Source organism: Colias eurytheme, chromosome 7, assembly GCF_061535395.1.
Source record: "Colias eurytheme isolate Ceu_HAF_F1 chromosome 7, ilColEury1 Martin Lab GWU primary, whole genome shotgun sequence".
Lineage (NCBI taxonomy): Eukaryota > Metazoa > Arthropoda > Insecta > Lepidoptera > Pieridae > Colias > Colias eurytheme.
Window position 1 is genome coordinate 951,864 of NC_142986.1, and position 16,326 is coordinate 968,189.

At 38.8% G+C, this 16,326-nt stretch overlaps 1 protein-coding gene across 5 annotated transcripts in view; it reads right to left on the reverse strand.

The window, feature by feature from the left end:
• LOC149906880 (uncharacterized) overlaps nucleotides 1-16,326 on the reverse strand; it is a 66,467-nt gene that overhangs the window by 2,935 nt on the left and 47,206 nt on the right. For all 5 annotated transcript variants that reach the window (XM_090103934.1, XM_090103935.1, XM_090103932.1 and 2 more), the window contains 9 exons: nucleotides 15,131-15,271; nucleotides 8,730-9,205; nucleotides 7,829-8,036; nucleotides 6,247-6,883; nucleotides 5,445-5,621; nucleotides 4,618-4,780; nucleotides 4,055-4,218; nucleotides 799-2,647; nucleotides 130-247 (listed from right to left, as the gene is read on the reverse strand). In XM_090103934.1, the coding sequence (XP_089960060.1) occupies nucleotides 130-247; nucleotides 799-2,647; nucleotides 4,055-4,218; nucleotides 4,618-4,780; nucleotides 5,445-5,621; nucleotides 6,247-6,883; nucleotides 7,829-8,036; nucleotides 8,730-9,205; nucleotides 15,131-15,271 (3,933 nt within the window). The remainder of the gene's footprint in view (nucleotides 1-129; nucleotides 248-798; nucleotides 2,648-4,054; nucleotides 4,219-4,617; nucleotides 4,781-5,444; nucleotides 5,622-6,246; nucleotides 6,884-7,828; nucleotides 8,037-8,729; nucleotides 9,206-15,130; nucleotides 15,272-16,326) is intronic.

Sequence of the window (16,326 nt, forward strand, 5' to 3'; positions counted from 1 at the left end):
AAGCTAAAAATGAAAAGAATAGTTAAAAGTTATTTTTAAATTGAGAAAACAAAGAAATGAATGAAAGCAAGAATTACAAATAATTTTTAGTAATTGTTAACAAAAATAATAGAGAATTTCAATACATACCTTGATGTCATGTTTCTTCCGATGGTCGGAAGAGCGTCGTTTGTCCCGTTGCGGGCGGCTGCTCACGGAACTGGACGGGAGGGACGACATGCTGCCGTAACGACGCTTTGATGATAACCTAGAATAGTATTATAGGTTTGATGAAATTGTTCTAATTTGTGTCTGATAGAAGTTAAAGGTTTTGTTCCCCATTTGGAATATTTTTGAAGTGAAACTTCTTTATCGGGGTTGGAAAAACATTTAGTGTAACATTTTTTCTTTACGCGTGACATTTTTCCGTTACGCGCCATCTTTTTCTTATCCCTACCACGCGTGATTCGACGTATTTCTGTAAAGTTGCATATATTAAATTATTTTTTGAAAAATAAGGTCATAAAGAAGTTTCACTTCTTACGTGTGTACACTAGTACACGGACACATTTTTTTTTCTATTCGGATACGTGTGTGTGATACAAGTTGAAGACCTTCTTGAATCTGCGTCCTGTCCCACGTATCTGTGACCACGTCGATTTATTCCTTCTTGTACTCTGTTGAATCTATTAATTAATTACTACACACACCTGGGCTCCCACGCAGGCTGCTTGAGGGGGGGCTTGCGCACGCCGAGCAGCTGCAGCACCTCGGCGTACATGGTCTCGAGCCCGCGCAGCTGCCGGCGGATGTACACACCTGGGCTCCCACGCGGGCTGCTTGAGGGGGGGCTTGCGCACGCCGAGCAGCTGCAGCACCTCGGCGTACATGGTCTCGAGCCCGCGCAGCTGCCGGCGGATGTACACACCTGGGCTCCCACGCGGGCTGCTTGAGGGGGGGCTTGCGCACGCCGAGCAGCTGCAGCACCTCGGCGTACATGGTCTCGAGCCCGCGCAGCTGCCGGCGGATGTACACACCTGGGCTCCCACGCGGGCTGCTTGAGGGGGGGCTTGCGCACGCCGAGCAGCTGCAGCACCTCGGCGTACATGGTCTCGAGCCCGCGCAGCTGCCGGCGGATGTACACACCTGGGCTCCCACGCGGGCTGCTTGAGGGGGGGCTTGCGCACGCCGAGCAGCTGCAGCACCTCGGCGTACATGGTCTCGAGCCCGCGCAGCTGCCGGCGGATGTACACACCTGGGCTCCCACGCGGGCTGCTTGAGGGGGGGCTTGCGCACGCCGAGCAGCTGCAGCACCTCGGCGTACATGGTCTCGAGCCCGCGCAGCTGCCGGCGGATGTACACACCTGGGCTCCCACGCGGGCTGCTTGAGGGGGGGCTTGCGCACGCCGAGCAGCTGCAGCACCTCGGCGTACATGGTCTCGAGCCCGCGCAGCTGCCGGCGGATGTACACACCTGGGCTCCCACGCGGGCTGCTTGAGGGGGGGCTTGCGCACGCCGAGCAGCTGCAGCACCTCGGCGTACATGGTCTCGAGCCCGCGCAGCTGCCGGCGGATGTACACACCTGGGCTCCCACGCGGGCTGCTTGAGGGGGGGCTTGCGCACGCCGAGCAGCTGCAGCACCTCGGCGTACATGGTCTCGAGCCCGCGCAGCTGCCGGCGGATGTACACACCTGGGCTCCCACGCGGGCTGCTTGAGGGGGGGCTTGCGCACGCCGAGCAGCTGCAGCACCTCGGCGTACATGGTCTCGAGCCCGCGCAGCTGCCGGCGGATGTACACACCTGGGCTCCCACGCGGGCTGCTTGAGGGGGGGCTTGCGCACGCCGAGCAGCTGCAGCACCTCGGCGTACATGGTCTCGAGCCCGCGCAGCTGCCGGCGGATGTACACACCTGGGCTCCCACGCGGGCTGCTTGAGGGGGGGCTTGCGCACGCCGAGCAGCTGCAGCACCTCGGCGTACATGGTCTCGAGCCCGCGCAGCTGCCGGCGGATGTACACACCTGGGCTCCCACGCGGGCTGCTTGAGGGGGGGCTTGCGCACGCCGAGCAGCTGCAGCACCTCGGCGTACATGGTCTCGAGCCCGCGCAGCTGCCGGCGGATGTACACACCTGGGCTCCCACGCGGGCTGCTTGAGGGGGGGCTTGCGCACGCCGAGCAGCTGCAGCACCTCGGCGTACATGGTCTCGAGCCCGCGCAGCTGCCGGCGGATGTACACACCTGGGCTCCCACGCGGGCTGCTTGAGGGGGGGCTTGCGCACGCCGAGCAGCTGCAGCACCTCGGCGTACATGGTCTCGAGCCCGCGCAGCTGCCGGCGGATGTACACACCTGGGCTCCCACGCGGGCTGCTTGAGGGGGGGCTTGCGCACGCCGAGCAGCTGCAGCACCTCGGCGTACATGGTCTCGAGCCCGCGCAGCTGCCGGCGGATGTACACACCTGGGCTCCCACGCGGGCTGCTTGAGGGGGGGCTTGCGCACGCCGAGCAGCTGCAGCACCTCGGCGTACATGGTCTCGAGCCCGCGCAGCTGCCGGCGGATGGCCCGCGCGTCGCCGCTGGACGCGTCGCTGTCGGTGCGCGCGTCCAGCAGCGACGACAGGTCCAGGCTGCGCGTGGTCGTGGACGTCATGTCGGTCGTGTCCAGCCCGAACACTGGAATGAGTTGACAAGATGTTGAACTTATTACTAGACCAGGGTAGAAGCCTTTAAAAATAATAAAAAGTGAAAAAAAAATCGCAGTAGGATGAAACCCATTAGAAAAGGAGGAAAATATGATAAAAATGTAAGGAAAAATAAATTACGGTCAATCCGAATTCGAGGGGGGGACCCCTCCCACTTCCCGAACCGTAAACCAAAATCTTGGTTTTTTTGAATTTTTCACCTAAATTTTGAGGTTATGTGAAAAAATTGTTAATACAAAAGTTGTAGATCTTTTTATTACCTACAACATTGCCACTGAACTTTTTTCCGTAGGACTTGTAGTTTTGTCGGAAATAGAGAGAGACCATTTTTTTCTCGTAAAAAGTTCGGGAAGTGGGAGGGGTCCCACTTCCCGAACTCGGATTGACCGTAATTTATTTTTCCTTACATATTTATCATATTTTCCTCCTTTTCTAATGGGTTTCATCCTACTGCGATTTTTTTTTGTTTCAAAAATTATCGGCACTGGTCTATACGCTAATGCCCGGTTTATATTATTCCAGTCGAGTGATCTAGCGAGATTCCAGTCCAGTGCTGTCTGTAACGTCTACGTCATTATTCCAGTTATTAATAGACCGCGAAACCAGTTACTAGACTGGAATGCTTACTGGATTAAGTTCATTCCAGTGCCAGTTTACATTTTTTCAGTAAGCAATCCAGTACTGGACTGGAATAATGTATACCGGGCATAACTTTGTTTGGTTTGGAAAAGTCGATGTCATATCGGAGGTGTCCAGACCGAACACTGGAATGTGTTGACAAGATGTTATGGGCCTATTACGCTACGTTAAACTAATTATACTATAAATTAGTATGAACACAGGCTCCTGAAAAACAGTTTATAACTATATTGTACGTATAAGTTACAAATGGTTAAAATAATATAATATTATGTTTGTTCGATACTCGAACATATATTAGGAACCTGGGTCATTAAATGTTTGTAACATATTATAATCTTCTTATATATAAAAATGAATCGCAAAATGTGTTGGTAAACGCATAACTCGAGAACGGCTGAACCGATTTCGATAATTCTTTTTTTATTATATTCCTTGAAGTACGAGAATGGTTCTTATGTAGAGAAAACGTAAACATGTACCACGGGCGAAGCCGGGGCGGACCGCTAGTGGTGTCAATAAATAAAAAGACGTGTGGCACTCGGGGACTGCCGCGGTAAAGCTATTGCATGCTATGCCTTCAAGCCACACCTCCGCACCCGTCGGAGTGGGGAGCGTGAGGTTTTTCGTTACGCAATTTCTGAATTCGGTCCCCGCGCTCAAGGCCCGCGATAGAAGCTATGCAATAGCTTAATAATTTATTTATTTTATTTTTAACTTGAACAATAACTGCACTCACAATGTTTCTTATAATGCTGGTCCCGTTTGGTGGAGTGCTTCTTGTGCGAGTGCGCGTGCGAGTGCGCGTGCGAGTGCGCGTGCGAGTGCGAGTGCGTGTGCCAGCGCGGGGACTCGCGCCCGCGACGACGCTCCTCCGGGTACTCGGAGGAACGGCCGGGTAGACTGGAATCAATATAAATAAATAAATATTTCAGGACAATTTTCACACACGGCACCATCTGATCCCATACTAAGCTGTCGCTTGTGTTATGGATGACTGATAAACATACATATATAATTTTAAATAAATACTTAATATAGATAATTAACACCCAGACACAGAGCAAACATCTATGTTCATCACGCAAATATTTGCCCCGGGTCTTATAATTCGATAAAGCCCGCACGACAAAACATGACTCATGCGGCGTTACCTCGCTCTGAGGCGTTCCATGTAAGGCTTGAAGTGCAAGCGAGAGCGCGGAACGAGCGACAAAGAAGCACAATCGGACGTTGTCACGTTGAACTATCGTCAGTAAACCGACTTTACAGACAACCAATTTTTTTTTATTTAAAACGTACCTGTTCCGTTTATGCAGATCAGAAGATGGCGATAGTGGGGGCAGGGGGGGTGTGATCGAACTGTCTGAACTGTCGGAGCTGTCGAGCCGCATGTTGGACAGTTTGGGTTCTAAGATCTGTCGGAGTTCGCATTCTACGAGATCGGCCCATTCGTTTTCACCTGCTGGAATAAGGGATAATTATGTTTATTTATCTATACTTATATTATAAAGAGGAAAGGTTTGTAATTATATATGTATGTATGTATGGTTTTCACGCATAAACTACTGGACCGATTTTGATGAAATTTGGCACAGACAGACAGATCTTTAGACCCTGAGAAATAACATAGGCTACCTTTTATTGCGAAATAAGTACCACGGGCGAAGCCGGGGCGGACCGCTAGTATCATATATCCAGTATATTATGTATAATTAGTGTAAGGCAGTAAGACATATTTTATTATTTAATAAATATTTTCTTTAATATTTTTTACTAATAAATGTAATTGTAAGACAAATTTCCGCGCACAAAAGCTAGTTTTTCTAAAGCTTATGTTTAATTCTAGTACATAACCTATAACACTGTCAATTTTGAGTTTAATTATAGATACACTAGCTTACCGCCCGCGGCCTCACCCCCTTTGTCTAAAACCTAATAAATTATATACTTAAACAATCATAGATCAAGAATCAAGACATAGGGACAGAGACAGCGTCTTTGTTTTATACTATAGTGATATTCATTTTGATATAATAACGAATATTCATCCAAACATAGAAACTTATTATTTTGTATAACAACAGAGTAAATGAATATGCAATTTTGAACTCTAAGTCTATACTCACAAGGTTGCGGGTTCTGTTGACTGGTACCAGGTTGAGGCTGTGCTCTATCTCTGGTAGCGCCATCAGAGTCTGCTGATGTATCATGTAGACTGGCATCAGCTCGTCGCCCACTCGAGTAGGCGACGCTGCCTCTGCCGGAGTCCACGTTAGATGATTGGCCACCGTTTTTGTCGTAGTCTGGAAGTCGTTTTGCTATTTGAATTTAATTTGTACATTAAGGGCCGATTTTTCAATGCTTGGATAAAACTTATCCGTCCAATAAAGTATTACACGATAATATTAAAATGTCACGTAAACTGTCAAATACGGGCAATTAGAATACGTTTTTAAAATGGTAGTTTTATACATTATTCGACGAGTTTTATCCAAGCATTGAAAAATCGGCCCTTATTATATGATATTTTATACTATCATTATAGTATATTTAACAGTGATGTTTACTTTTGACATCGTTATAATGTCGCTATTTGTATATTGAGTTTAATTGGGATGAAAAATTTAAAAAAAGATAGCCTGAGACACTCGATAATTATGTTTGTTACTGCTGATGAATGTTTTCAAAATTAATTACTATTAGTAGAAATGTAAATTTTCTATTCATAAGTTGGTTATTTCGTTACAATTCGAGTATACGGTAAACAATCAACATAATAATATACTTATTTGATAAAGAAACTGTCCTATTAAAATTGATTATGTTCTTTAAAAAAAAACTATTTTTGTTACAAGTACATGCAATAACTATTTAAAAGTATTATTTGTAACTCAGAAAGATGATTTAAATAACTATTAATTGACATACCTGAACTCGCAGCAGATCCGCCAGCGCCTTTCTTTCCGCTCGCTTTCAAATCTTCTATCCTATTTGGAGTCTGTCTCGACGACGACGGTTGTGGATTATAAGCCTCTGTTTTGCTAGAATTATAAACACTATCTGCCGACTTTTGACTTATGTTTTCATCATTTCTCTCCGCTTCATTTTCATTTGGTGTCTCTTCAATTTGTCTTTGATTAACAGAATCTGGTGTTCTTCTTTCTCTATGGCTATCTGGTGTTCTACGTTCTCTATGACTGTCTGGGGTTCTTCTATATTCCTCTGGTGTTCTTGATTCTACAGATCTCCCGCTTGTTCTTATGCGCTCGAAGCTTGATCGACCCTGGGCAGCTAATCGCATTCTAAATCCTCCATCATCTGACTCCCTGTCATCATTACTTCTGGGCGGGCCGTTTTCATTTGGCATCCCGTCTAATAAATTTCCGTGTGAATTCCTTCTTGACCGATCGTACACTTGAGGTTTCACTTCTGGCCTCTGAGGTTCGTCCAGTAAATGTGGATGAGACGACGCACGTCTTCCTTCTATAAACCTTCGCTGTTGAATAATCTCCCGTTCTAACTGTTGCGGACTTCTCAAATCAGGTCGCGAATGTGAGTTGTCAAACTGCAAAAAATATTATATGTCAATTCAATCCACACGCAGTAAATATTTAACGGCTAAGATGCGTTTGCGACGAGAATGAAGTCGTCAGTGAAGTTTTATTACCTGATACATTTATGTAAAAGTCTTTATGGACTTTATGTGGCATACAATGTAATTGGATTCGAAGAGCGTTTATTTTATGGGCAATAGCTGTATGCTACAGTTAGTTGTCACGACATACGCGTATAACACTCCATAGGAGTGAACGAAGTCCGTCTTTCTTGCGAGCAATTGATTTAATTATATAAAAAGTCACAGCTTTCTAGAAACCCGTATTCTCAATTGAACTCTTTTCATTCTATAGTATGTTAGCAAAAATGAAATAGATAAGGATTACATCATCATTAAGGATTTTTCGATTAGCACTAAAACAATGATCCAATAAATCCATTATGTAGCGGACAAAGCGATACAATTTTATTCCACAACACGGTTTCAGAAACAAGCGCCCATTATTTTAATTGTACATTTTCGTGGGAAGATTTTATTCTTGGGAATCTAAGAACAACTGTCTGTAGAAAGGCGCCACTGGGTTGTTTTTTGAGGTCGTTTGTTAGCTATTTCGTGTATTTAACAGAGATAAAATGTATCATTTGTGACATAAAATGCAATTAACTTAATGAAACATTCTAGGAAAAGATCAGCTTTAGATAACATCACATAATTAAAACATCTAGATATGACGATTATACACTTCATTTAGAAAAATGAAACATCACTACATATTATAAAACAAAGACATCCGCCGCATGTCTTTCTCTCTGTGATAAACTCAATAACTATTGCACCGATTTTCATTCACTTTTCAGTAATCAAATGACTCGTTCGTTGTCAACATGCACAAATTATGTCACATTTTAGGTAACGCAAACGAAACCGCACGGAAAGCTAGTTAAATAAACTCACCTGAGCTTGCGGGCCAGTTTTAAGAGACGTAAAATTAGCCATAGACCTAACATCAAGATCCCGTTGGTACATTGCGCTTCGTCTTCCAGGCGGACCATATTGTTGGTAAAGAGCATCTGCCCCTAACGCTTGTGGTCTATGCGCTAACATCTCTTGTGACCTTGCTTGGTTCATCATCTGATGCTGCATCTGCTGTTGCATTAACTGCCTGTGAAGAGATTGCCTTTGTCATTTAATAATTTAACTTACCTCTTCATTAATTTTGTTATTTTAGAGCTTTTAGTTTAGTTTATAGACATAATATTATGATCAATAATGGGAGAAGCCTCTGGCTCCTGAGACACAGTATTAAACTAGTTCGGGAGCCGAAGGATTTATTACTTTGACCTATGTAATTATGTCAATAAAGATTTTTTTCTATTGAAATATGAAGTGCAATTACAACTAAATTCAGGTTAACACAGCCGACGGTATTGAACCGTTACAATACGTTATTTAACACACTTTTATAGCCGTGAATTGTATCGTGTGCTTGAGACTTGCATTCACCTCATGTTTCTAGGATTTATGATTGATAAAAAGCGAATGTTTGTGTCTCGGAGTTTGATGCATTTCGTTGAAATTAGAGCTTCGTACGTGACATATAATCATGCATTTTTTATAATTATTGAAGAAAATCTTAATTATAATAAGTTATTTTATATTATTTTATGAGTATGTTTAAATGAAAGAGTTATCGGACGTAGAATAATAAATAAATTAGAATGTTTATTGGTGAAAGAAATTGCCTACTTAGGAATACTAATACAGTTAATTAACTTTTTATACATTTATTTTTTAGATAATTTATCAATCTTTATCTATTTTAATCATAGTTTTAACTTTTAGCTAATTTATTTACCTGTGTGGCGATGGGCTTGGGTACGCCATATTATTTGTCATCCCGTGGTTATACTGCATTTCCGGTCGTTGCATCGGCCGTCCATATATCCCTTCCTTTCTCACTTCCTTCGGCGGAGTTTGTTCAGGTTCCCGTTTCCGTTCCTCAATATTATTTAAACTAGCTTCTTCTTTCTCGCCTTCGTTGGTTTCTTTACCCTTAAATCTACTTGAGATCATGTCCTTTAAGGTGTGGTATGTTTTGCTGACGGACTTGGTACTTTTAGGCGCGTCTCTTGTACTGTCCTTGCCTGTTTCTACTACTGTTACCATGTGTGAGTTATTTGGTGTGTCAGTTTTGTAGGCATTTTTAGCGGGTATCGGTGGTTTTGGGGAGTCGTAGTTTTGATTGCGAGGTAGGTTCTGTGCTTGGTGGATAGCGTAGCTGTACTGCTCGTGGTATTGTCTGAAGTCACCTGATGTGCCGGCTTGCTGGTTCTGTAAGGAATGTTTTGTTACGCCGATTTTATTGTATGCGCATTTATTTTTAGTTTGTTTGCATACAGCACTGTGAAGTAAGTTCTAGGCTTAAACTAGGCTTAAAAAATATATTAATTTTTAACCATTATGCGGGATTTACCGATTCATTATTAGGAATTAGTGTTGAATTATCTTTAAAAAGTTTTTTTTAATGTTCCAATGATAATACTAATTTCTTATTAACTCAGGCCCCGGAATCACAGACACAATAGAAAATCTATTGTGACGTGGACCGATCGGGCCGTTCGTGGCTCAATGGGTTAAAGACAGTTATTTTGGCTACTAAAATGAGTATTGTCGAAGGCGTCTTAAGGTGTATTTAATTATAATTAGTAAATAATAAATAGTAAATCTTAGAAGCTTGTATCTGTTGTGCAACCAGCGTTAATGTCCCTTATTGTTTGACATGGGAATCAAACTCTGGTACCATAATTACAAGTACAGGTGAGAGATACGTTAATAAGACAATGTATTACGGTGGGAACGGCGGAACAAAGGCGAGGCATGAAAGGCCTCACTAGTACATACTGCGGGTTTGTTTGGAATTGTTTTGAATGTTTGATATGTTTTTTACTGTTACTTAAATTGTATTTGCAGTTAGATTTATGACATGGTAATAAAATAGCACAAAATAAAGAAATAATTATTAATTTGTCTCCATCTGTTATGTAAATAAAAGTCATCTTAATTAGGGAACTATGTAATTAATTTAAAAATAAAAAAAGGAATACATTTATGTAGAAATTAAATATTTTGTTGCTCTATTTTCATGGAAATCAATTAATTGGAAATTTTAAGATAGAGTACCTATTAAGATTTCAGATTCTTGTTTTCAAATTATTTTTAAATGTAACACAAAGAAATACGTACATTTTCCAAAGCAAATTCGACCATCTTAAATTAAATCACAGTCACGATCAATCCAAAAATCACATCGTCACAATCCTTCACCTCACTCTATTATAAAAAGAATAAAAAACAAACACAATAAGTATTATTTACTAATCCCTATAAAACAGAATAAAAACACGAAAACAAACACAATAAGTTACTAAGAACGCGTCACCGGATGCGCAGGCGCATGCTACCTCGCCCGACCGTGCCGGCGCAATAACGTGACGACGTTACTATGAATATGAATTTATATCGTTAAATTGACTCCGTTGTTTATAATTTATATCTATGCAAGTAGTAACCAAAATGGTTTGGCTGTAGACGATAAATCGTTAATTTGCAAATAAAGTTCCTAATAGGATTATGTTTGATCAGGCGTCCATAAATTACGTGGGGTGTTTTATTTTCAATTTTTTTTCCCTATAGGTATCCCCCCCCGGTGAGATGTCGTGAGATCTTAAAAAATTGCGTGATATTTACCGAGATCCTCTTCTCCCTTCTCCCCAACGTTATGTTATATAATATATTTAACTCGACCCCCCATCCCCCCTCAAAACATCTCACGTAATTTATGGAAGCCCCCTAATAAGCCAGGCAATGCAATGACATGAATGTGTTTGTTAATTTTGTCTTCTGTGTGGTCGTATGTTAATTTAAGAAATTTTAGCATAAGCGCTTAATCAACATAGATTTTTACTTGCTAATTGTGTTCCGGTGGTTAGGAAAAACGGTACTTATGAAGAATTTAATACTCATTGGCGCCCGCGACTTCATTCACGTTGTTACTTGTTTAAAAACTTAAGTGCTAATCAAGACTATTATTTATATTTCTTAGATTCTATTAAACGATCAGCTGTTTTTATATGCAAGAGTTTATATACTTAAATGTTCACTAAGTATTAGGACAGGATTAATTTATCCATGCAAGAAATATTTATTTGGCTCTTATTGTCGAAAGACCCTCTTTGTGTCCCTGCGCCACTGTAGTAAATATAAAGTAAGTAAGAAATATTTTTAATTTAACTAAAGGTAATCTCGAATGTATAAAATAAATCAAGATAGAAAACACAGATAGACTTAATAGACTGGGGTAGAAGCCTTTGAAAATAATGAAAAGATAAAAAAAATCGCAGTCGGATGAAACCCATTAGAAAAGGAGGGGAATATGATAAAAATGTAAGGAAAAATAAATTACGGTCAATCCGAGTTCGGGAAGCGGGAGGGGGGAGCTTTTAAGAGAAAAAAATGGTTTCTCTCGATTTCTGACAAAACTACAAGTCCTATAGAAAAAAGTTCAATGGCAAAGTTGTAGGTAATTAAAAGTTCTACAACTTTTGTATTCACAATTTTTTCACATAACCTAAAAATTTAGGTGAAAAATTCAAAAAACCAAGTTTTTGGCCTTTTATTTCTATCTACTTCAAAATTTATTTTTTTTCTACGAAATTTGGTGGAAACTTACTTTATTATGTCCCAAATACACTGTAATTTATTTGATTGAAAATATTTATTTTTTCGCCTTATTTTGAATTAATACCAAAAAAACAACCTAATTTTCAATCGAAAAGTCACCCGTCAAAATATCAGCTTTTTTCAAAAACTTGGGGTGCCTTTTATTCATTGAAATCTCTACTTTTATATGGTGTAAAAAAAAATAGACACCACCATAGTACTTAAATGTTCTCAGGAAATGCATACAAACAGTGTGATAATGAGCTTTTACTAAATCAGGCACACTTCTTGAACTCTATATCTTCTCTTGTATCGGCTTTTCGGTAATATTTCAAAAGAAAAATAATTATCTGTTCTAAGTTTAATATTTTACAGCATATTAAAAAGCAAAATGATGTCGATAAAAACATTTCAGGTAGTTCGAGAAGTGTGCCTGATTTAGTAAAAGCTAATTTTCAGACTGTTTGTATGCATTTCCTGAGAACATTTACTATGGTGGTGTTTATTTTTTTTACACCATATGAAAGTAGAGATTTCAATGAATAAAAGGCACCCCAAGTTTTTGAAAAAAGCTGATATTTTGACGGGTGACTTTTCGATTGAAAATTAGGTTGTTTTTTTGGTATTCATTCAAAATAAGGCGAAAAAATAAATATTTTCAATCAAATAAATTACAGTGTATTTGGGACATAATAAAGTAAGTTTCCACCAAATTTCGTAGAAAAAAAATAAATTTTGAAGTAGATAGAAATAAAAGACCAAAAACTTGTTTTTTTGAATTTTTCACCTAAATTTTTAGGTTATGTGAAAAAATTGTGAATACAAAAGTTGTAGAACTTTTAATTACCTACAACTTTGCCATTGAACTTTTTTCTATAGGACTTGTAGTTTTGTCGGAAATCGAGAGAAACCATTTTTTTCTCTTAAAAGCTCCCCCCTCCCGTTTCCCGAACTCGGATTGACCGTAATTTATTTTTCCTTACATTTTTATCATATTCCCCTCCTTTTCTAATGGGTTTCATCCGACTGCGATTTTTTTTTGTTTCAAAAATTATCTACTCTAGTCTATAAAGCAAAACATCAAACAGTAAATGATAATGTTAGTGACGATAGTAAAATATGAGAAGACATAATTGAAGCAAAACATAAAACTGTTTATGATGATGTAAAGGAAAATCTATAACATCAATGAAAGCTGAAAGCAAGGTGAGAGAGCACTCACAATTAAGACGAATGATCACGTTTTCAATCACGCACAAACGATAAATTAATTTAAGATTCGATACGACAGAAATTACTACTTTCACTGGATTTGCTCGTGGGAGATCTAAAGGGAGACGAGTGATAAATATAGGTTGATGAAAGGTTGATGGCCAAATTGTTTGTCACATAAATAAATTTCTTATGAATGCCAAGATAGGATTCAATATTATTTTGCTGTATTTTATCACAAAGTATTCAGATAATATTGAGAGAGATAAAATTGAAAATTCCTTCACCAGTAGAATACTTATTTTTTGCGACACACCTAGGATATATATTATTGTTGTTTTCATTCCGTATCACGCGGACGAAGCCTGGGCAAACGAACTAGAAAAAGTGGGAAAACCGATGCATACCATAATGGAACTAAACGTGTAAGGAAATGTATGTAATAATAATTGTCCTAAATGGGTCGCGCGTGGATCAACAACCGTTTAGCCGTGCTAGCGCGGTATGAATACCAAATATTGATGTTACTTGGCAGCGCACATGCTATTTATTGTTTAAATAAATTGATGATAATTATTATAGGCAATGGAAATTCGAAATTATCAATTTTGCAAATTTTTGGATAGTGATAGCTGACATAATCACAGACGAAATATACAGAATAGTATGTCTCTTATAGCTTTTTTCAAAACCTAAGTTAAATAAATTTTTTCAATTACCATTTAAGTTTAAACTCTTTTCCTAAATTCTATTTTACTACATGGAATTTGAATAAGGAATTGAAAATTTACAATATTAAAAATTTCCAACCTAATTTCAAATCATTCACCACAACAACCTTTGTTTTCAAAGAACCAAAGGCAGCAACAAATTGGCCCGAACCACATTATAAATGGGTCAATAAAATTATGAACGCCTATAAAATAGTCTCGCAAGGGCAAAGAACTGGATAGTTATGCCTGACTCGTCGTCACGGTTGTTACGCAGGAAGGCACTGCCACAACGTGTATCATCAAGGCTTTGAAGTTTGAACGCATGGTATTCTGGTAGAATAAGGTTAGGTTTGTATTTAAACGGGAAAAGAGTCGTATAAGGAGTAAAGATACAAATTAAGAATAAGTCATAGTTATTGTCCACTAAAAAATATTTATATTACGAGTATTATACCAAAAAGTTTTTTTTATGGATAATTTGTGAATTTGGATACATGTTTGTTAATTTTTAAAACAAATCGGGTCTAGAGGTAGAGTTCATTACATATCCTATCATCAATCATCATCATACTCTATGATGCCTAATATTTGCCAATCCAGATTATAATGTATCTGTGTAATAACCGTATTTTATGTTTTCCTTTGCAATTTTGTGTATTTTAAATTTATAACTTACAAATTTCGTTTATATTTTGTTAGCTTCTTGTGCTAAATTTATTCTTTGGCCTCCTAATTGTGGTTTTCCCGCTGTTTGGATACAAACACCAACTGAATTTAAAATTAAGTTTTGATCCACTTAATATTTGACTTGATTTTCTACGTGCATTTATGTCTCTAGGTAATTGAAAATACAGGCTACATTACCCACAATTTATATAAACTATAAAGTAATTGCCTTAGTGTACCTTACATAAGTAAATTATGTTGAGTATGGTAATGTGGGTCTTGCTTCAATAGCTGATATAAGAGCTAGAATTGTATAAGATGCTAGGTATCTTCTGCGTTATGCTCTGTGAATTTTGTAAATAGAGAAATGTCTTAAAAATTAAATTGCTTTGTATATATAATAACATTAAGGACATACGTATTATTATACGCATAGACAGTAACTTGAAGTAGATTTTTAGTTAAATAAATAGCATAGACTTTAGTATCTAATTTGAAGTTGTTAGATTTTATATTTAGGTTTTAAGCTCTTATGTAAACTTACTTTATGATACCTAATTTCTTTAAATAAATAAGTTAATAAATAGTACTTTTGTTCTATTTCATTTCAACATGGCTAAATTTTACACCAAAATATACGTACTTATGGTGTAATTAATATAATCGCGCTAATCTCTTGAACTACTGGACCGATTTCAAAAATTCATAATTAATATGACGTACTAGCTTTTCGCTCGCAGCTTCGCCCGCATAGTCAAAGAAAAACCCGTATAGTTCCCGTTCCCGTAAGATTTTCGGGATCAAAACTATCCTATGTGTTAAACCAAATTACCTTTTATGTGCGTGCCATTTCATGAAAATCGGTTCAGCGCAGGACTAACCAATAAACAAACAAACTTTCGCATTTATATTAGTGGGATATATTGTAGTTTTATATTTCTCTCACCTCAGCATGAGTCCAAGCAGACAGCGCTTTAGGGGGAGTATCAGGGGCGACAGCGCCCAGTCTCCCGCGCTTTTTGGCCTCCTGCAGGATCGGCACTTTGGAGTTCTTGTCGCCTGATGACAGGATCACTTCGCGCTCTATCTGTAACAGATACGCCTTGTCGGTTAAGATTTTCTTTATAAATTGCTCATATGTTTGAAATTTATGATATGAGCCGTGAAGTCATAATGGAAAAATCATTTTAAATCAAAATCTTAGTTATGAAACAAAGTTGCAAAGTAGCGTTAGTTGTACCGTGCTTAAGGATAGATTTTTGATTTTTTTGGAATTGTCGTAGGTTTGTATGTGTCTCATATTTCAAATATTATAGAAGCTTAAGCCTTTGAACCGGTAAAGGCTTCTATAACAAATATGTTTTTTATTTCATTGAAATATTAGATACTCAAAATGAGTTGGTTAAAACAATAGTTTTAATAAGTTGGTTAATTAGTTATAGCGTACGAATCTAAGGAGTTGCGGACTTCGACCGTTAAGCTTTTGTCATACAGATTTATCGACATAAATTATGAAAAGTGCAGAATGCTTTACAATGAAGAATTTATATGAGTCACCTTACTTTTGTTACGGATTAGTGCTAGATAGACCTTCGAAACTTCACGCTTACTTGGTAAAGGTTATGTGGAAGGATCTAAGTATAATAAACTTCTATTTTAGGAAACTTATAAATGATAATATTTACATTTTTTGTTGGTGGTGAAAAATACAAATGATATTTTGCTTTCAGTGATAAATTGTTAAAACATTTTAAAGGCGATAAAATATGGCACCTCTGTAAAATAATGGACGCAATATTTTAGTGGCAAATTTATGAATATATATTATTTATATATATTATTTGTTGTTGGGCTTTTTGTATTTGTAGCTCGTTAGTGAGTTTTAGTGAGTTTATATATATGTGTGTATATGTGTGATATCTAAACCGTTACTCACTGTTTCATTATTTAAGAAAACATTTATGGTAATTTATACACTAATAAATCAGTCTACCAAACTTTTCACTAATAATAATTAATCACCAATATACTCAAACAGAAAAACTTTTTATTCACTTTTAATAATATTTATGAATAGAATAATTAACACATTAAACAACACGACACACCAAACCGATAAATGTTGGAACAATGAACACTTTC